The sequence below is a fragment of the Bombus vancouverensis genome, chromosome 4 (genome assembly GCF_051014615.1).
Source record: "Bombus vancouverensis nearcticus chromosome 4, iyBomVanc1_principal, whole genome shotgun sequence".
In the NCBI taxonomy this organism is placed as follows: Eukaryota; Metazoa; Arthropoda; class Insecta; order Hymenoptera; family Apidae; genus Bombus; species Bombus vancouverensis.
Window position 1 is genome coordinate 8,490,827 of NC_134914.1, and position 23,317 is coordinate 8,514,143.

At 36.8% G+C, this 23,317-nt stretch overlaps 1 protein-coding gene across 7 annotated transcripts in view; it reads right to left on the reverse strand.

Annotated features, from left to right (window-relative positions):
* NFAT (nuclear factor of activated T cells 3) overlaps nt 1-23,317 on the reverse strand; it is a 58,277-nt gene that overhangs the window by 18,550 nt on the left and 16,410 nt on the right. For 5 of the 7 annotated variants that reach the window (XM_033334416.2, XM_033334415.2, XM_033334419.2 and 2 more), the window contains exon 1: nt 5,631-6,378. The exons of 1 other annotated variant lie outside the window; for it this stretch is intronic. In XM_033334416.2, coding sequence (XP_033190307.1) covers nt 5,631-5,769 — 139 coding nt within the window. In that variant the 5' untranslated portion in view covers nt 5,770-6,378. Of the gene's footprint in view, nt 1-3,096; nt 3,176-5,630; nt 6,379-23,317 lie in introns of those variants that run through there. One more of the 7 variants, XM_033334414.2, reaches the window with a different exon arrangement.

Genomic DNA, 23,317 nt, shown 5'->3' on the forward strand with positions numbered 1-23,317 from the left:
TTCGATGTAACGAAATGAATAAATATCGCGATCTGAATATTTGATTGACGAGCGAATCTCTAAATTAATAATATTGGGTTTTTAATACTTCATCGATAATTAGAAGAAAAAAGTTCAGGAAGAAAAGCCATGTAAAGAGCGGATATTGAGTTTCGAGCATCTCACCGACGATTGCAGAAAAAGATCTATCTGGAGATCATGCGGCAAATGGATATTGTATTTTGAACGATTAAAAGAAAAAATCTATAAAGAAGCATATTTAAAGATGGAAAAAATTGCGTCACGTTTCCCTAGGGAAAATCTGTCTATTACTGAGTATCCAACGATACGAAACGTGACCCGAAATAACCTCACGAATTGCGGTTTAACAAGAAGGTTATCAAACTAATTTCTCACTGTTGCGAGTCGAGCGTGGCCAATTGAATACGTTGAAGAATTTGTACACGTTCGTAATCGTCAACGAGATTCTTCTAGGAATGAAAAACGCATAGTTGAATTCTATGGATGTTGGATAATTTCGCAAAGAATGCAATCTATGCGAGCGAGGCCCATCTACTACGATTCATCGTGTTGTCCTACGTTCCCGGAAGCACTCAAGAGGCCGAGAAACGGATTAATCCCTCGAGAGTGTAATAAAATGGCAAAGAATTTGAACAAGTAATTTAGAAAATAATTGTTTCAGTGTCATCAAGATCTCCTGCATTTTTTACATCAGAACTAGAAATATAGAACGAGAAGCCGAACGTGTTGGCAATCCGATACTCGGGACGGGTCGAGTCCTGAAAGTATCTCGTAATTCGAGATTGTCGGAATTCTTGAGAATTATAAAATTATATTATATCTATCTCGTATTTTGTTATATATTTATTACGTATATTTAAAATTCTGGAGTAGTGTTAAAGTCTCCGGGATGCTATCTCGAATTACGAGATACTTTCAGGAAGCCGATCCGATCCCGAGAAAAATTCACAACCAACAATTAGGTCCCGACCCAAAGTATTCGGGTTCTCGCATACCTCTAGATATAACATAAATTATAATAGTACTTGACTTTAGTTCGGAGCAAGGTAGACTTTGATCGTATAATCAAAATTATGTGCAAAAGTTTCGCTACTATAACTACGAATTAAGATAACTAGCGTTATAACGTGAATAATAAATCATCTTCAATTCCTAGGAATTAACTTTTTTCAGCGTAATAATATAACGAAGAATCAGTGTTATTTATCAGAAGGCACAATGCTATTTAATTGCTTTTTTCATATGGCAATACGAATAATCACTTAAAAGAAGTAATAATTATTCAATACCTTTGAATCTCTGAAAATTAAAGACGAATTACAATCAGAGCTTCATCGTAACAAAAGATTCTGGAAAATGAGGCTGTTTTCCAGCGTTTCTTGGAAGCATTTCACGATTGTATAATTGCATGCTTGTTTAATATCGTTCAATCTATTAAGTATTTGCCCGTTTAAGCTCGTTCATGATTGTAACAAAAAAAAAAAAAAGAAAAAAAGAGAAAAATGCTGGAAATACGAAGAAACTTTTAATTCGTAGCCGATTAAATATTAAAATCGAATCGAATACGTATGGCGATGTTTATCATTTTCCATTTACGATGGAATTTTTCTAATCACAAGATACCGAGCTGACAAAATATTTGTCGACGCTGCAATGTCCGACCTACCTAACGATCCATGAAATGTCTCATCAAGGCTCGGCCACGATCGGATATAACAAGTTTCGACATTCGACTCTGCGTTCTACGCTAATTTGTGATAATTTTAACGTCGAGTCAGCTTCATCGGCTGCGTTCAGGTAACTCGAAATTGGATAATCTCATGCGAGGACACAGATATTTACAAAGTATCTGAGAGATATAGATGTACCGAAAAATTACGCCTATTTGGCTAGCTGGATCATCTGTTCCCAGTGTACGTTAAACGATCGTTAACGAGAGAAAAAAAATCGTTCAAGTCGCTGGTAAAATATTTCGCGTTTTAATTTGTCGCAAATTCAAGAACGACAGATAGCAAGCGCGCTCACGAGTATTTCACATCCATACGTTTCACACTTGTCTGAAGATCGCGGAACAATTTACCTCTATTTTTTTTTCTTTCCTATATGTGTAGCTCGACCACAAGTAATTTCATGGCCGACAATGACAAAAGAATCTGTGATACGTTTTACCAAGATCGAACAACGAGAAACAAAGGCGAAACTGTTTGGCGTTGTTCAATGGCGTCCAACTATTTTTTCTTCGACATCGCTGGCAAAGAAAAGTAACGATAGGTATATAACAATAATACGTTCGTTTAATGGAATTCGAGATTCGAATCATTGAGCGAACGCAGATACGTCGAAGAAAACTGCAGAAACTTTCTCCGACTATTTAGATTCTTTTTCTCCTACTGGTATTAAATAATAATCAACGATTAGATAGAATTGCGCAATCGTGTAACCTTTATTATCGTAATAGCAGCGTGAACATGCGGACAGTTTTACTCCCGATACTTGTATCTACAGACACGAGATCCTCAGAGAAATAAATAATCCGCGCAAGCCTCATCTTACGCAATCCAGAAGGATTACTTTACAACCACGCACATTACTCATTCCTATGCTAAATTTTACTTCCCGCAACTTCATCGCTCATCAGAGAAACTGTCCCGCCAAGTGGCGCGTTTCTTTCGATCCTTTTCAAATCTACACGACTTCTTTAATTCTTCGATGCACACGATTTTTTCATATAGTATGATCCATACAATCATTTCAATTCTACGACTTTTTCAACTTATTAATTTGTTCAATCCTATGATCGACGCCAACTTACAATGTTTCTCAATTCTTCGATGTATCGATGCTCCGATAGAAACGATCTTTCCAATTTACTACGATCTTTTTCAATCCTACGACCCACACCGTAATCGACATAATATTTTCAAAGGTGTATTATAAGAATTTCAAATGGCACGATCTTTTCGATTGCCCGATCAATAGAATTCTGTTAATTCTGCGATCGATAGGATCTTGTCGCGTGTTGTCGTACGGCCAAATTTTGTCAATCGAACGACGAAAACGATTCTCACGACTCACCGAAGAGCGTATCGCCGAACGCAGGAAACACCCCGTTCTCGAACGGATCGACGAGACGTAACATGGAACAATAGAGATCGCAACAACTCGTGACACTATGTGGAACGGTTCTGAAAATTCTTACCACAAGCCAGAAGATCGGTAAGAAGAAGAGGAGGAGGACGACTGAGGAGCTGATCGTTCGCCACGATCGGCCGCGAACGCTCCAACGACAGAAAATCGGAGAGGAACGAACGACGAAGAAAAGCGCGGGAGACGCAAAGCGCGATTGGTCGGCGGTGGTTTCGAGGCGGATTGCCGCGGACCCGAAGCGGATTGGCTCTCCCTTCTTCCGTTTCGCCTGGCAACGACCGCGCAAAAGCGCTTTTCAGACGGGCCGCGATAACCGGAGTATCGCGATTCGCGACCGTCTCTCAGCGGCCGTAGTCTTCCTTCTCCTCCTGCGTTCTGGGACCAAACGAGTGAATCATAAGAAAGCATAACACAGATAGAGAACGTTCGCCAACGATGACGATAGGGGTAAGAGGCGAGAGAAGCGCGTATCAAGGGCGAAGGAGAGGAAGGAGCGCGCGAGGGCAGTGATTTATCGTGAGCGTTCGAGACGCAGGAAAAGAGGAAAGGAAAGGAGATGGCGGAGGAACGGAGTGGTACGGTTCGAAGGATTCCTCGCAGAGGTTATCTCAGAACCGATACAATAGAGACGGCGTCGATTTCCCGGGTGTTAGACAGACGAAACAACGCGCAGAAATGCTTCTAACAATAATATCGAGACGGCAGATAAGCAGAGAAAAATAGCGTGGAAATGCAATCGACCCCATCCCGAGTTCCGAATGGAAATACAGAACGTAGAGGGAGACTGGAGGATTTAGAAAGAAGAGGAGTGACGAAGTATGTGTCGTATGGAATAATTGTTATTTATGAGAATTTAAGAGATGGATAGATTTACATAGTATCTGTATGAATTCGAGGTGGAAACGCATCGAATGAAGAAGGCGTGTCCCTTTATGTATGAGATACTTATGCATAAGATTTTAAGGGATGAAAGGGATACCATGCTACTTACAAAAAACTTCGTAGATCTTAAAAAAACGAAGTAAGCAAAGCTATTGCGTACTTACTACGACAAAACGATCAAGAACTGTTTTATCAATACCTGATATGTTAAAGAATAAACGTGCTAATATACGACGTTGTGTGTACATGGTTTTTTACTTAAGCGAAAACTACGTTTTTTGTCAAATGTATGAAGACCTGCAGCGCGACTAATTTTTAACAAATTGTATTTCTCTTTATCAAAGGTCAAACGAAAACTATATATTCCACTGAATGAAAATAACGTACCGTTTCGGAGTAGAGGCCGACTCGTAAAACACGAAAAAACGGCTTGTTGTTCGTACGATGCAGACGTATTTAAGTTACACGTTAACTGAAATAAAGCGCGAAACTCGTTTAAAATAGAGACAAATAAATTTGTGGAATTTGGAGCAGAATAATCGTACGTTTGAAAAAGAGGTAAGAAGAGGAGAGGAAAAGAAGAAAGGAAAGGAGGTATCGTGGCGTTCTCATCGACGACGGCATAAACAAGTAGAAGATTCGCCTAAGGGTACCTATTTAATAAAGAGAGAAACCGGTAGGATGAACATGCGAAACTCTTTATCGTCTTGTAGCGCTAACGGTGGCGTTAGCTCGATTAAGTTGCAGAAATCTTCGCAATTTCTCTAATTCCTCCAATTAATCATTCCGGTATATCCATAAACCAGGTTGGGAAGAAGAAACGTGGCTAAAACATTAGTAATCCAGACTTGTAAAAAAATTTTGATAAAGAAAGCCACGTGAAATTTATCTCCTCTTACGTGGATGATGCAACATACGAAACGTTGTCTCTTAAACCCAAAGAAAACTGCGTCATTCAATAGCAAGAAAAGTGAGCTCGTTTGAGTTTCTTGAACTCTATGATAGCAACAACAACAACAAAAAAAAAAGGAAATAAAACGGAATTGCTGTGGCAATGAGCGCACACGTTATTAATTCGTTGGAGTGCTTTGTTGCTGAAATTAAAAGCACCAATGACGTATAAAACTTGGATGAAAGAAATGAAAATAAAAAGAACACATCTTTATTCGTATATTTTACAAAACAATGATTAACATCTTAAAAAATATAAGTACCTAAATTTATAAAATATCTATGCAAAGTTACGAGTCGATTATGTTTTACTGCTTTTATAGTCCTAGAATATAGTAACGATTACGACTAATAAAAGAAACGGGAAATTCTCTACGTCCAAATAAAATTTATATAAATATCGCATTAAGCGTGCGGTATAAATCACTCAAAGTCTCGACGTAAGTCGCAAGTGAGAGATGAAAGACAATAAAAAAAGAAAAGGAAAGAAAGAATTGAAAATACCACACACAGAAACAACTGGTTTCGACTGGAGATATCAATTACCAGGCCTATGTAGGCATGATCCAATCGTTGAATATTAAACAGTAATAATGAAGCATACACATATGGAGATGGATCAAGTTTACCGTGTCGATAAGGCTCGATCAATGCATTTCCGGTGCATCGAAGTTGCAGAAGCATTTGAAGGTGCTCGTGCCCCTGTTCCAAGGTACAACTGTTGGTCCTCCTAAGTTCTTGCCGCCTTTTCTCAAGATCGGGTGCCATGAGGTCTCCGAGGACCAGAAGGCCCGAGAAGTGATCTTCTCTGTAGTTCTCAAGCGTATATTTCACGCGTCGATCGACGATCTCCGAAGATTGAAACGATCGATCTTCGCGCTTTCACTTCGCACTGTCTCTCCACACGATTGAGCCTCGTCGTACGAGCAACTTGTTCCATATCACTCTCGAGGTGCACGTGTTCTAAGTTACCTCCGTTCGCGAATCGATCGATCGATCGATTTAGGCAATCGTTTGGTAAAAACTTGATCTTGGATCGTTTCCAAAAAAATTGCCAGTCTCAACGTGTGTATGTAGTCTCTGGTACGATGATCGAATCGAATGGAAATTCGTGAAAAGAGGTTTCTCTCTTCCTCTTTCTTCCTTTCTGTTTACAATGAAGAATCGAGAAAAATGAAATGGATTCCGAAGAAAATGTCTATCTTTCTCTGAAATAGCAGCACTTTTTTAACCAACACAGCACCAGTTCGATGTTGTTCACACGGTAATATGAACGATCAAGCAAACACAAACGAATCGATATACCGTTCAAGGTACATCGCCTGATCGCAACGACTGTCAGACGCACACTGGCGTTTCTTGTCTCGTCGTCGATCGGCCAACCCGGCATGGTTTGAATAGCGAGTAAATAAGCCCCCACCATGAACGCTCACGCAACACGTTTATACGTTCCTGCATCCCCGACCAGCTTCGGATATATCGAGAAGGAAGGTAACCAATCAGCAGCCGCTAATTACCCCACTGTCTATCTATCGCATCTCGAAGCTACTGGCTGAAGCCCGACACATCGCACACAGTTCTTCCCGGCGAGCAGTTTTTATCCCTATAATTTCATCCCCAGTTCGTTTATTTTCGGGGGAAAACGATGTTGACGATGATCCAACACACGTTAAGGTGGACCTATAATTGCTCCGCCTGATCGACCGTTGGAAAATGTAAAAATTGCACGCTTATTGCGGGGACGTTCGATTTACGTGTCTAAATTAAACCATAGGGCTCTCAAGGGTGAAATTTCAGCTCTTGCGAATTTTATTTTAATATTATCGTCCAATAATAACACAATCAACTTTCTATTTTTTATCTGCTACTGAAGAATAAATAGACCGAGGACTGTGAGTATTTTGTAGATTCATAACTTGTTGAATACAGCTGAAAAACTTGTATCTATTAAAAGAAAATATGCAAAAGGAAAAATGTACGAAACGATTTATTGTAACCACTAAATATTCAATTTCGGTCGCATACCGTGCATCTTTACATCCAGAAATTTTCTATAAATGCGGACAACACGCATCTACGTATCTACGTATTCAAGGTTTAAAAATTTCTATATGGGAAGAGAAAAAATTTGTTTCTAGTTTTACGATGAAGCAGAAGCGGTAATGAATGGGTCGGTGGGCAAGAGAAAATTAAATCTGAATATTTTAACGTGTTCCACGTCGGAACAAAGCAACAGGTAGTCTCCAACATGCCCGCGCTCTAATTGGCAAGCTTCGAGTCAGTTTCGAATTGGTTTCGCCCCGAAACGACGAAATATAGACGGCGACTTATCTTTCGGGGATATTGTTTGCATAACGAGTAACTGTACGGCTGGAGTTAAGTTAGAACTCATTATCGTTCGAATAATTACGAACGGTACCGTATTAACCCTTCGTACGAAAAAATCGCTGAGTAACGAACCACTTTGTTCCCTCGCGGTTCTAATTGGTTATAGTGCTTGAACTTTTTACAGCAATTTTGCAGTTTACCGTTGTATAACGAGTTAATATGGCGATGAACATTATGGAGAAGTCAAGGACACGTGCTGACGACCTCGCGTGTACCCGATGGATTAATTTTTCATGAATTTTTGTTACTTTTATACTTCGATTTTGATGGATGGATCTGTTACAGAATGAAGCTTTCTGAACGAAAGTTTTCCAATTAAATTTCTACACGATCAAACAGTTGTTCGATTGGTTGTTATTCGTCGTTATTTCCTAGGATGAAATTTTCTATCATCTGATAGTCGTTTTCTTTTTTTTACTATTATTTTCTCGAATTTAAAGTCACGACTTTTGAAGGATACGTGAAAGATCGAATATCTGAAAGAACTAGATCTACTGGATGTTTAAACTGTTGACGAGGCTATAAAATGCGACGCCGTTCCCATAAAATCAGCTCATTTGATTGCAACCTAACTCTATTGTCCCCTTCTCCTTTTACTTTTCCAACTTCTCTATGGATTCTTCCCCCTTGGCAACTTTTATTCCGAATTAAATGAAACAATCCTCAGCGATGTTCGAATCCGTGATCGATCGATGAAATACGAACAGGGATAAGTGATAGAATCTAATGCAAAGAAAAGATGTTCCTTTTCTTTTTTCATCGCCGTATTCTTATCGCTGAGATAAAATTTGGTAATTATTTACAAAGCGGTCGATCTCAACATTCTGACTAACTTTCTTCTATAAATATAATCGTCACTCGGTTTTAGTCATATTTGCAAAAACATATTCGATACTATATATGGTAGTTTACTATTTACAACATGTGTGTTATTGATCTGAGGTATCCTACGGTACAAACCATACAGCTGTAGACAGTAATGCAGACAGTAATGCACATACACAAACTGTAGAACGTGTCTGGCGGGAAACCAGAGCAAACACTACACGGTATGGAAATCGCAAAGGACGTTATATTGGCTATTTAGCCAAGTTTCTATTTCGACAGCGGTATGATTTGGATAGTCGAATAGTTACGTTTCTTAAAATAATGGCTGAAATATTTTTTCAATTTCGAATAAACGATAATATAATATAAAGTTTTATATAAATTCTAAATTATTTAATAGCTAAATTTATTTCATGCTACCGTTACCAAGACACTCGATAATTATGATCACTTGCCGCATCTATTTGTTTGTTTCTGGCATAGGCGCAATTATTATTATTATTAGTGTATATGTGGCGGCACGGGTCACGGAACTTTTCAACGGCTCCGGATGCAAACGGCTCCGGACGTGCCCAATGTACCATCGATATCTTCACACTCTTTCCGCCGAATTCTCGGAAGAGCATATACGTGCCAGCACTGGCGGCACATCTAATGAATGCACGCTAGTGGGGGATATCGATGGGCTACGAAGGGAAGAATCTGCGCGATCCGAAACAAAAGCAGAGTCAGTCTGTCTTACGCCATTAAATGTGTAACTCCTCGGTACTATTTGCATAGCAACGCGTCGAATGATCTCTCGATGTCTATCGTTATTTGTTAGTTGTTACCAGTTGTCTGTTAAGTGTAATTGTTAATTGTTAACTCTGATTGTTGATTAGTTCTAAATAAACTATTGTTCGTTAAAAAGACCAAGAGTAGTTCCTTACGCACCTATCACCATACCACCTCATATAGTATAATACCAGTACAAGTACCAAACTAATAACCAATATCAGTTCAGTAGAAAACGATCTAGGATCTAAGATGAAACCCTCTATTTCGCCTTTCCGTGAATTAATTTTGGTTGGGCTAGATAAAAATACAACCGTCTACGTTACAAACAATTCAACAAATTTAATAATTTGTTGTAATATAGATACGATAACGCGTAAACAATACCAGGACTGTGTGCGTAATGTGAACACTTCCTGTCAGAAGCAGAATATGATATAGGGTAGGATATATTTTTGCTGATATTTAGGAAATTGAAACCGAGCGGCGTATATATGTACAAGGAAAAATTGTTCAGAATGTTAACCTTGATAACATCTCTTAAGGTCATTGAAATTGTTGAGATCGTTCACTTGGTAAATAATTACTCAAAATTTTCTTATGGATAAGCAAATATATGTATTTGATAAACGTCTATTAACGGCAAGAGCAATGAAAGAAAAACAGTTTCCCGAGACGCGCGAATAACAGGAGAATTTCGTTTTGCATCTTATGGAAGTGACGGAAGGCGGACCTTAATCAAAGATACTGTAGCTCTCATTACCAGGTTGACGTTAGCGAGAACGAAGAAAAAATCGTTATATTTATTTTCAGTAATATTAACCGTTTAACGATCCAGTTACTAATAATCTTCGATTTGGTACACCTAACGATACCTGTGACATCTGAGACACTCGTGGAGCCTCCTGAACGTACGTAAAATCAGGATGATGAACTGGATGAATGGGCTCCGTTATATATTTAGTTTAGTGCAAACACGATTCCGTGACAACGGTTAAGAAAAAAATATATAACAGGAAAAAAAGAAAAAGCGGGAAAAAACGGTGGAACTGCGTTACGTAATCTGGCCAGGAAAAAAAAATCTGGACAGTACGAGGAATAATCAGTGTTAACTTTGATCGAAGATATTCAATGATACTTAACGACGAAAGCAGGAACATGAATATATTATTATTCATAAAGCAAGTTAATGAAGTTAAGTTAGGCATAAATATGAGTCAGAATCAGAAAATTCAGTTGAAATTTATTAACCGCGTATATTACAAAATTTATAAGAAAAATTAAATTGTACGTTTGAAGATTTGCTTTGAAGGTTTTATTACAAGCTTGATCTTATATCATTTAGTATCTTATTTTATGAGGCACGTGAGTTGCGAATGGAATAATTGATTTCGAATAAAGTAACCAGAAAATGAAGCCTGCGAAAATTATTTAGTATATAATAAATAAAATAGCGGACATTTCAGTAGATAATACTTATGGTTGCCAGTGTACGTACCAATCCGAATATGTCGAAACGCAATTAGCTTGAGACTTAACAGATTTGTTTGTCGATTTAGACAATAGTGAAGATTTGTCTACCGATCGCAATACCGATAATCCGATTATTTAAAGACTATGTGTCTACCAATTCGATTAATTAGCATCGAAGGTTAAGGCATCATCGGTCTCCACTTGTCGGAGCTGTTTGCGGTGTACTTAACGCTCTTACCTAAATTAACCATCGATAATTATTATACATACATGGTGTTTGTGTCTCAGACACGTTTGTTTTACAATGGTCAAAATGTATCGAATCCTGCGGATCGTAATTTGATTAACAGTATTCCCAAGAAAACTATAAACGTTGAAGTGTTCGTTAAGAGATCAGTCATTTCATATGCAATTTACTATATTTGATCATTATTATCATTAGTAGAATGTATTATTAAATTCTATTATTATTCCTATTAATAAACAATAATAAATAGGTAAATTTTTATAAGAATAAAAGAGAGACGTATCAGAAAAGATCGAGGCTAATGAAGTAATAACGATTAGAAATGAACGTTTAATAATTGGGTGGCATAACGGCAAAGCAATTTACAGCAAACTGAACACGAACGATTAAACGACGATACATCGACCAATAAAGTACCTTTTTACGTTGACACTCGATCTCCATACACGAATGAATTTAACGTTTTAATGAGCTGAATCTATAAAAAGCATTCGACGTTTACGTCGATTGAAATAGAGATTTTAAATTGCAACGAGTTACGTGAACCAATTTAGTTATCACTGTTAACGATCGAACGTTTCCAAACAAACGGCCTCGCAGAAAACTCATATGGAATTAAAGAATCTGAAAAAATCTGATCCATGGGAAGTTAATTTGTGTCCTATACATATTATACAAAATCTGTAATATTTCGTCGATATTTCGTCAGAAATCATACTAATTTCTACTCGAATTTTTAGATATATATATATTAATTTCGAAATATATAGATATATAGTAGATTCTTCCTTATCCAATGTCACATTTCCATTCGAAACAAGACAATTGATCAACGCAACCGAAGCGATATTTTAGTGAAACTTTGCAAGTCAAAAATTTCAAGTTATCGACACTAATAAATTCCTTTGCATAATAACGACAAGCTTGATAGGAAAACAAATGAAACCGTATATGAATATTTTGCAAATAACAAGTCAATTGATTATCCTATCTGTTAAATGTAAGATTGTAGAAAAGACAATGTATAATCTGTAAATTAAATAAATCATCAATAAGTATGAAGATACATAAAGAAACAATTTAAAAAAAATGAAAGTATCACGATTTGAATCGAAGAAACGATAGGACCAGAAACAGAACTCGATCTTTCGTAGCAACGCGATTGTTAACAGAACGGTGTAGTAAACAAATCTGAAACGATGTATATGTGAAAGCAATGATCAGGACTCGTGACTCGTGACCCTCGACATTAAAGGTCTCGCTTTAATCGAGTCAGCACACTCCGTTCGCGTTAACCAGCCGCGTATCTCCCCGTCTGTACTTATGTACAATTTTTTTCTTTCAACACCCACCAATCGTCACGAGCGCTTCCGAACCCGCCGTAGCCGGTTTCTTATCAACGTATCCAGGCTAATCTAAAGGCGGATACACACAGTCGACGCATATACGTCGAACGCGTTGTAATACGGACAATCGGTGGATCGCGAACGCGTCTCGTCGATTAAAGACTCGTTGCAGTGTGTAATGAGCAACAGCGTGTATATTGTCGAAATAGTTGAACCGTCTGAGTCACCTCATGTGCGCACAGAAAAATGTGTCGCGAGCCTGTGATGGTCGTTTCGTTGTCACGAGTTACGAATCACGAGAAAATGATATGTAAACTTTCTCCGAAACGATCATATAAAACTTTCAAAGATCGTCGGAGCAGCTGACCGATTTACATAATTTCTAATATTGCATACGATTCGGGGAAGAAAATGTGTAATTTTGGATTCGTCTAATTTTGAAATATGCTCTAATTATACGGTTATAATCGCTCTAATTTTGGAATTTGAAATTATTTGTTTCTAAAACGGTACGCCGATTACAAGATTATTACGTTGACAGTTGCGATAAAATTTTATCGTCTTTTTTTCATCCGTTTGATTATGCTATTGAGAGAGCATCCTTGTGCTTGTATTTTCTTCTTCGAAAGAAACGCGATTATTAATATCGCAATAGTGATATACAATTGTCGATACACGATTGCTGATACACGATAGCCACGATGACAAAATGAATTTGCATTCATTTATGAAAATTCGCGTCGATGATATTCCAGAATGAATCTTCTGTTCGATCGCGAAAAAATTGCACAACAATGGGAAGGCTTTAGCTTGTATCGTATCATCTATCGGTGTCGCGTCATGGTCACTCGATTGTTATAGATCCTCCGATAGATCTGTCTTCTGTTTGAACAACAACGAGAGAAAATTAATTCGGAAAAGATAAAAAGCTGGACACGTGCGATAAATAGGTTCGATGCGAAGCTCGAGTGTCCATGCGAAGGTTAAAGACTCAAATTATTAACATCGTTCAACAAGATCATCGTTCCGCGAATGAAAAAATGATATCGACGCCGCATATATCGTTATATTTATCGATAAGGATAAAAATGAGAAATTGTATCGAACGAAAGCGTATTAGTTTCAAGTACGCTCTAATAATATTACTCGATATATTTTTATATTCAAAACATCATCGTTTCTTGCCTCTTCTTCAGACATTTCTATATTACATAATATGAACAAAAAACTGATTTTTATTTGCATATAAGTGTGTGCTACATGTATATTACAAATTCAATTATGTATTTATGTAAACTTGGTTCATTATTATTAGTCAATTTATTATCGGAAACAGTTTCAGTTTATTAAAAATTCAAATATTTTCTTGTCTTATGATAATTTTGAAAAGAACATTATCTGTATTCGTGTAACTTTGCTTGAATTTGTTGAATAAAAAAAAAATTAATTTACGCGAGTCATAAATAAACTTCATAATTTTATTTAATAAGTCACTGATTTAATTTGTATATCTAACATTGTAATTATTATACGATTCACGATAATATTTAATAATGTCGTACATTACATATTACTTGTTTCGATATAGGCTACTTTTCCTAATCATTAATGTTCCGTTTATTGCTCTATATAATCCGGAAAAATAATTCTTTGATAGAATGGAAATATAATTCTTCCAACAACGGGTATTAGCAATAATACGCCAGCGACCAACGGCCGATTAATAGGATTTTCATTGTCAGAGATCACCAACCGCGTGTTCGTTAATTGGATCTTCTGGCTCAAATGTTGGAAGATACACCCTTTCTACCAAGTAAGCCAATATACCATCAGCTAGCTCTATACAGTGATTCTAAACCGTAAAACACGAAACAGCGTGAGCGAATCATACGATGAAAGTTAGAATTACGTGTACTATATTCGCAAATTTTTACTCGACGATGTTTGGTTACTTTCACGATTTTTGCCTCGTTATATTTACGTTTGTTCCGTATGTTTCTTGACCTTTGCTCGATAGAGGCTCGATCGTTGTTGTCAAGAGTATCGAATTAAAAGGAAAATCGGACGATAAAGCGATATGAGAATACGACACAATATACGCGAAGCGTTATACGTCTGGTATAACATATACAGACACGAGAAGCAATATGAATGAAAACCAACGACAGGACACATGCAAATTAAGATGTGAAGGAACACGTGGCGGCATGCTCCATTTCCAGATCGTCATCGGCATAATCTACAACGAGACCGGCTCGAGAGGACATTCTAATTTTACGTAACGACATCGTACCAATATCTTTTTTCCATTTCGCAACAACAATCCTCATTTACAGACCGCGATCCGTTGCAAAATCCGTCGCGACGGATCTGGCTATAAACATGGCTGCTTCAACGAGCAAGGAAACGAGATTGAAACAAGAAATACTGGTTGCCGTTTAAATTGCATCGCGAATTGATAACACTTAACGAATAACGTCGCTTGTTGTACAATAGCGACTAGCGGTGTCCTTGTTCGAATAAATCGAATCCCAGTCATTTTTCAATGTCTTTCTACTTCGTTATTATTATTGTTATTATTATTATTCGTAGCGTCATTATTATTCTTAGAAATGAAATTAATCGGCAATTGCGAAGATTCCAGAGTCCCGTAAAATTCGGAACAAATAATCCTTCATAAAGAAGATAACCCAGAATAAAGATCCAAATTAATTAAATCATCACGGGAACTGAACTTCTCTTTTGCATCAGCGTTTAGCTTTGTAAATCTACTATAACGTTATGCGTTTGAAATAAAAAAAAAAAACTATAATATAGAATAAGGAAATAATGTCAATTAATCTGCAGTTGTAATTTGTTTAACAATGTATGATATACGATGCATTACAAAATATTCTCTAGTGGTGATTCTAGTTGCTTCAATAAAAAAAGAATTGTGGAGAATCGGTAGCCTTCAACAGGTGTTGTTTAGAGCGGAATGGATTCGCGTTCACTCGAACGAGTCATCGAGGAGTAGTGTGTATGTGCGATTGTTCAGAGGCTCGGCAAATGACAGCGCGAAGATCGCCGTCTTGCTCGAGGAAGCACAGCTGAACATGATTAGATAATCGGCAGGCTGACGCGATCAATTAGTGTGCAGACATAAACGTGGCACAATTTCTGGCATCGATCGTGACGTCAAGGAACTCGACACCCGCTGTAATACCCACGACAAAGACAAAAACACGTAAGAACTAACAGCTGGTTACCTGTACAGGTGTAAACGATACGAAGGACGATAATAAAGTTAATATTTCTGATTAAACGATTAAATGAGTAATTTTCTAATTATATTGAAATATCCCGCAACTCATATAAATTTATTGGGAACAACAGATTCATTGATTATCCTTATTTTTTATAATTTCTCAATCAAGTAATAGGTTGTCACGTGTAAATAAGTGAATTTAATCAGTCACTTAACCTTCACGCTATGTAATCAATTTTTTCAACTGCTGTTGAAAAATATCGATCAATAAAAAAATTCTTCACTCTTTACTTGTCCTCTCTCAAAAGGTATACTAATCAACTGTGTAAATTGAAAGAGAGGAAAAAGCGACAATGTTATACATATCATATTTAAAAAATGAGAGCCTTGTATATCAATTTTTTATCTTCATTTGTCAAGCTTTATAACGAAGGAGAATTTTAAATGGTATAGATTAAGGTCAAAGTCTGCAGTGAACAAGTTTACAATGGCATTCAACTACGTTGTCTAACAATAGAAAAAGGTAATAAAACAGACAGTAGCTGCAAAAAAGTGTAAAACAATGTTCTTCGTGTCATTAAATATTTATGAACGTTCTACGACTTCACACAGAGCAAAACAGCAATAAATTACAGTAGTCTGCTAGGAAAAACTAGTATTACATATCACAACACAAAACGTAGTAAACATACGAAGTCTGCAAAGGTTTATGTCAATTTGCACTAAACTGATCGTTCAAGTACATACCATTTTTCTCCATAATCGTACATTATAGTTGAATACAAATCACTAACAAATATCATGCATAGTGATGAAACTGTGAACAGGGAAATACTCGTAAATTCAATTACGTTTATTATGAAAATTTGCATTTTCTTTTTATAATATAGGATCTAAAAATATCCTTGTATTTTAAAACGTTATAGCATAACAGCTTTCAGATTCGTTTTTGAGTAATAATTGCAAACTAAATTAAATGAAATTTAGTATATTTGCGTGCTCGCTACTATGAATGAAACTCAGATAAATGTAACTCTACTATACTACTGCATTGTCATTCCTTGGTTAGGTTGTTACTTGAAAAATCTTTAGAGCGTTGTTCTTCGAACGAAACACGACGAGTATTACGTGGCAGTTCCCGCAGCCATTATCCTGTATGCGACGATTAATCTCATAATCCGATCGTTACGAGCGATTAAAGCGATTATACCGGTGCGTAATATGCATGAGACGAGACGCGTATGCTGTGTTTACTCGCAACGATACGATTTTCAGAGTAGCCCCATATTTTTACCCACCCAAATTGCATAACGCCCATGTTGTTGTTACTCGAATATCAAACGTTTATATTAATTGAAGTCTCTTCTGTTTGTCTGTTCAGCGTTTCGCACCCGCGATTCGCGATATAAATATCGTATTTATAGCGTGAGTGGTGCATGGATACTTGGAATAGACAAACTCTATTAATAACGAGCCACAAGATAAAATATTTCCGAGTAATATTATTCGAGTGATGCTTCGTACAAAATGCTTAATCGGTGATTACTAATAAGTTGTTGTGACAAATTGGTGAAAAAAAACCGCGTCAAACGGTCAAACGATTGCATAATAACTGACCTGAACGATACTATACAATAAAATTGTTGCAAAGACAATAGTGACACAATCGTGAAACGAGCTGGCCACTTGCCACGATATTATGAATTCATTTTTTACATTAATTTTGGTATTCTTTTGTTACGATATGCCATAAACAAAGACCACCATGGGAATGATACGATAAGTCCATTTTTATTGAATTTGTTGATTTTGTTGATAGCAAGGTATTTGAGTAAATCACACATATTTAATTCCAAAATCGAAGAAAAAGGTAGGTTCGATGTGCGATTGTTTCGCTATTTATTAAATTTTAAAGTTGTTTTTCTAAAGGGCGTGAAATGCAATTTATTAGTTTTTTCATCTGTGGTGATCAAATTTAACACCGTTGTTTCCTTGTAAATTTGAAAATAAAATATTAAGTCGTTCGAAAAGTCAAAGATCAATATAAATATACAGGGTGGTTGGTAACTGGTGGTACAAGCGGAAAGGGGGTGATTCTACGCGAAAAAAGAAGTCGAAAATATAGAATAGAAATTTTTTTTAATTTTTTTTTTTTTAATTTTTCCATCGACACAACGATCTACAGTGAGATCCGTTATAACGAGACGTGATAAAGTGCACGCGTACCGAACGAAAATTCAAAGTCGATTTTCTCGAAAACAAAGCCTCAAACGAAAAATTGTTATTTTTGTTGTTTTTCGCGTAGAATCACCCCCTTTCCGCTTGTACCACCAGTTACCAACCATCCTATATATATATATATATAAATAAGATAAAGATTACAACGTTCGACAGATCAGGTTTCATATTTGTATAAAGATGCATTGTTGTAAAAGAAGTGTCTGTAAAAGAAAGACACTTTTCTAATAACCTAATATGTATCGGCATTTGAATCTTCTAAAGAGAATCTCTATTTTCTGTTATTCGCTGTAATTGCGATCGTATAACAAGACGCAAAGAAAAATCACGATCGGATATCCTCGTATGCAAATGAAAAAATATTAACACAATGCGCAACAGTGCAGCTATTGAAACAGATACTGACTTTGTAGATACAACGAAGTCCAACGTACATCGGACGCCGAAGCGTGTTTGTCTGTTTCTGTCGACATGTTTGAGACTTTGTCGATAATCGTAAATAATTGTTTTCAGATAGGACGTTATTTGCGGCGTAACTTTGACTTGGTGAAACCACAGTTCTTCCTATTACTGCTACCATTTCTTTGAAGCGAAAAACGTGTACAGAAGAGCTACATAAAAAACAAGCCATTTGTCGTTTCCGTAGGTTGTAAAAAGAATTTACAAGAATCTTTTTAAGTTCTCTAGAAAGGCAAGATCTATTATAACAATCATTTAGAGAGATAAAAACAGAATTTTTGCATTTTTTCTTTCACCTTTACACTCTCTTATACTCTGCAAGTAAACTAAATCCTTCATGTGCAACTTTTATTTTATTTATCTGCTGTGTTAGATTTAAGAAATTACAAAAACAATCTGGGCTGTTCATTAATACATCTACTACAATATACAATTACGATAAAAGTACAAATTCGAAAAGGAAAGAAATTCAAGAGCAATGTAAAATTGATAATCAGAATACGAAATGGCAAAGTTGTATGAAAAATAAGAGATGTCAGACGTACATAAGATTTCCGTATTTCCATCCGAAACCAACTCGATTTCGTGACAATGAAACGTGTGCACACGCGCCCACGACTTCGCATGCAAATGCTGTGTAAAAGTCGCGTGCACTCGTGTAAAAGCGTGACGCAAGCGTAAAGCACACGTGAACGTAATGATGTCGAATGAAATTGGCATATACACATACTGTCTTGTAACGAAAGCAACAGATTTGAATATAAAAGACTTCGTGCTTCTAATGATTTCTTGCGACACATGCGGATTACGCGTTCTCCTTTTGGAATAGAGATTAGCCGTAAATCATTAACAAGAGCCGGTAAATAGCTTAGGATTATTTGTATAAGAAAAAGATTTTAATTGACGATATTTACAAAGTAATAGTCTTGTAAATATATTAGTTGCTTATGGTATTTGTTCAATAAACTCCTGGTAATTCAATTCGTTTAAGAAAATAAGATGATTCACGTTTCTATTTTAAACTGTTTTATCTAAATTGATGGTAATTAAAAATAGAACGTAATAGTTAGTTAGCAATGTTTTACAACGAACTTTATAGTTTTCGAAGCAAATACGATAAAACGTTTCTGGACAGATAGAGAGTGTACACTTAGAGTGTAAGCTTTTTGGCCAGGATAAAATCGACCCCGCCCTACTGTTCGAAGGTCGGGCAAATATTGGAGAAAAGGAAGGAACCTTCAGGACCCTCCAATCGTACGAAGGAAACGGAAAACTGATCGATATAACCTCGATATCGAGTATCAACTTCAACCTACAACAATGATAGTTGAAGATTCAATCCGATAAAGGAGAGGAGCCGATTACAACGTTATAATATGAGCTCCACTTTATTAAAGTAGAGCTGAATACATGTGCGATAACAATCGTAATAATAATCGTCGATCCAAAAATTCAATTGAATAAAAGCTTTTAAATTTTGTAAATTGTATTTTCTTAAAAATCAACATATACTCGACAACTATTAATTTTCCAATCCAATTCGCCAATCCTATATTCAATCTAAAAAAAAAAGAAACCAATTATAAGCTCGATTCTCCACAACTTCCATTCTACGAAACCAGGGAGCCCAAATTAACCAACACCATCCTATTAATCAAGAATCCTCAGAGGAATGGTCAAACGCAGAAACGAAACCCGAAAGAAACCATCGCGGAAGCGTCGAATCTAAAACGGAAGGGGTGGTGGATGCACGCGGGGTAGGAAAAGCACGTTCCCGATCCGTAACGAAGCCATAGATCCAAAAGGGGTTGCGATGACGCCAGCACGATCACAGGGACGCGCGAGATTTCGCGCGTGAGTGTGCTCGAAGAGGAACGATCGGCAGTCTCGTTCGGCTCGTTGAACATAAATCTCGTCTCCCAGTGGACGATGACCCGTCGCGCTTATTTATCATCGCTTTTCTCTCTGTTACGGCTTAACATTAATGACAACCCGATATAGTTTCCAACGCAACTTTCACTAATGGCCGGCTGTTTCCATCGACAATTAACAAAATATCATTTTTCCTATATTCCTAAAGAAACTCGATGATCTTGGATATATAAAAAGTAAGTGGATAGAAATATGTAATAAGCGATATTACAAGCTAAAAAAAACTTCGGATCAGAGAGGATTCGAATTTTTGAACGCCAGTATGACATCATCAGTCGTCATAGTATTAACTATGCTTCAACGCGTTCACCATAAACGGGACTCGATGACTGTGCACGTATGACACCATCATCGTCGTTACACGAGATTAACAACAAAACAATAGTACCCTGAGCCTTTTACCGACACAGTATACCATGAACGTTATCAACGGCGAGATCATTGACTATTGACTTTCGCATTAAGATTATGCCTAGAATTTGTCATCGACGCATCTGCGTCATTATAAACGTTCGTAGTGTATCTATATGCCTTGTGAACTGTACGAGGTGATAGAATAGCCCATAAATCGGCCAAGCGAGCCTGCTTAGCCTGTCAATAATCGTTATCGACACAGTGCTGCCAATAAATTGTTTTCAACCGATAAACCGTACGTATTCTTTCGAAATTTTGCTCGTCGATTCAATCGAGCTATTCGAAAACGAGCGATCAGGGCAGATCGTGAACGCTTCGACCGAAAGCAGTTGATTTGAAAGCGAATTATTTTGCTATTGATATCTTGGTTTGCAACTGAATTAAACACGGAATGAAAGAGATTTCTCGTTATAACAAATTCCTTTCTTTCCTTTCTGTTCTCTGACTCTGTATGATACGATGAAAATTAATCGATTAATTAATTTGAGTACGTTACGTAATTGAATTTATTTTGTTAGATCGCAGAAGGCTAGTATAGTCTCCTTCCTTTTTTTTATAAATTTAGCGTAATTGTATATGGCAGTGATTAAGCTGATGTAACGCGAATTTTATTGGTTAATTAATTTCAGTACCTACGTTATGTGGTTGAGAACTTTTGTTATATTAAAAAGGAGCTAGCAGATTTTTCGTTCATTTCTTTAAATTTAGCACAGTTGGATGTGACAGTTATCAAAAGCGGCTCGGATTCTCGACGAATCACTGTCGAAAATCTGTCGCAAGCCCCCAGGCAGAGAAAACTGATATGCCACTCATTGTTCACCGAATATCAGTCTGAAAAGAGTTCTCGCCGCGGTTGTATAACGCCACGGTAGATAATCTCGCCACTGCTATCTTTTCGCAAATAGCAATAGCGATTACCTGAATTACAGTACGTGTGTCGCGGCGATGACTTTTATTGGGCTCTTGTATAATAGCTATAAAATATATTGAAGAAAGTAGTACAGCTTCAAACAACTTCAGGAAAGTACTCCAATTTCAAACAACTTCATGATAAAATACGCAATAACTTCAATTATTTGAATTACTTCGTTCTAATTTGCATTTTAATGAATATTTAACTATACCAATTATCTCTTAGGAAATACATTATTGATCAAGTTGTCAGTAAATAACATGAACAATCAATATGTCATTTATTTACTTGACAAAGGTCTCTTAATCGATCAACCTTAGCAAGTAAATTAAAATTGCCTTGTCACCTTTCCTATTTGGTAAAAACACTGTGTTCCTCGACGATTCCTGAAAAACTTTCGTACATTATAATATAATATCGTTTAAAATAAATTAAACGGATAAAGAAACAACAAATACAGTGTGCAAAGATCGCAAGTGTTCCGTGTTACGCAGTAACGAGCATTTAATTATAAAATCCTTTCAAAATAACTTTTCGATATCCGTAAGCCTGGTAAATTTTTATGACTAAAGAATTTGTTTAATACGAATTAAATAAAATAGAGAAGCAATGAATAGAATTGATAACAATAATGGAGAAAAAATGGGCAATACAAGACGGGGAGGAACGACAATAAGGAAGCACAGCAACCAGGCAAAACCCCAAAAGTTGCCATAGTTTTAGAGACAGATTATATAATGGAGTGCAATATAATAAAGTGGATAAGAGGGGGGGGAGTAGATATATAAAAAAAAGAGAGATAGACAAAGAAAAGAGTTTAGATACATATAAGGGAGAAGGCAATAAGGTGATAACGCCATAAGACTGATAGGATGTAAAAATCGTAATAGGTAAACGAGATGTAAAACCGAAAGCTCGTCCAAAGCCGAAAGGCACGGACTACGTAATAATAAATAAATAAATAAATAATAGAGAGGCAATGACTTCCATATTGTTGGAAGGCGAGCGTACGTCGGCCTCTCTGTTTCGTCGACGCGGTAGCCGCGGAAACAATAAATAATCGAGGCAAAATTATTACGGGTCATTCGCTCAGGCTTCTTGATCCGTACGATCATTAAATAGTCGCGCTTTTCTCGAACTGGACTGCAGAGGATTTATCGTTAGGTGGAACGGCCTGCTATCGCTCCGCGATTCTCACACTGTCGAGCGTTCATCGAAGCTCGCGAGGTTCACTGATAACGAAAACAATAGTCCGCGGAACAGATAGTGATATTCTCTTTCTCTGTCTTTCAGACTGTATATTGGATTCTTGGCAAGTGCTAAAATTACTTCGTGTTGAATCGAAATGACCCAAAAGGTCGATCAATCGCTCGACTTCGCTCGCGCGACGCGGACTTTACTTTTCCCCTTTTCCGCGATGTTCTACTTGGCGAAGCCCTTTCTCTCTGACTTTTCCGTGCTATCTTCTTAAATTAATTTTTATGTGAAACCTCCTGCACACAGATCGATATTAAGATTGAAAAGTAACAAAAATTCAGAAATTTAAGTTACAAAATAATGAAAATAGTGAACTTTTAGAAATAAACATTACAGGTCTGCAACTGATTAATTATGAAAGTTTGATGGATCAGCAATTGTTTACAGATACTTTGAATCTTAGATTTCCGAAGTATATTTTCTTCGTGAACTGATCAATGATTGAACAAATCAAGACACGTGCATTTATTACATTGTGACGTTGATAAATTCACAAGTTCATCATGATCTATCGTTTTTCTAGAAAATAATTAATAAAGTGACAAAGCAAAACGTTCTGCAATCAATTAATCTTCATGTTTCCTCGAAACTCTGCAGGGATCTCACCTTTCACCTGCGATACTCGAACGCTGCGCTAACAGAGAATCCTATCGACTTTTTTCCTGTCATTTAGTCGAAGAATGTGTGTTGCCTTTTAGCAAGTCAAAGTACTCTGACTAATTACCAGAATCACATTTTACTTATTTCTACAATATCGTGTAAGCTATACGAACGATACGAGCTATGTACGTGATTTACAC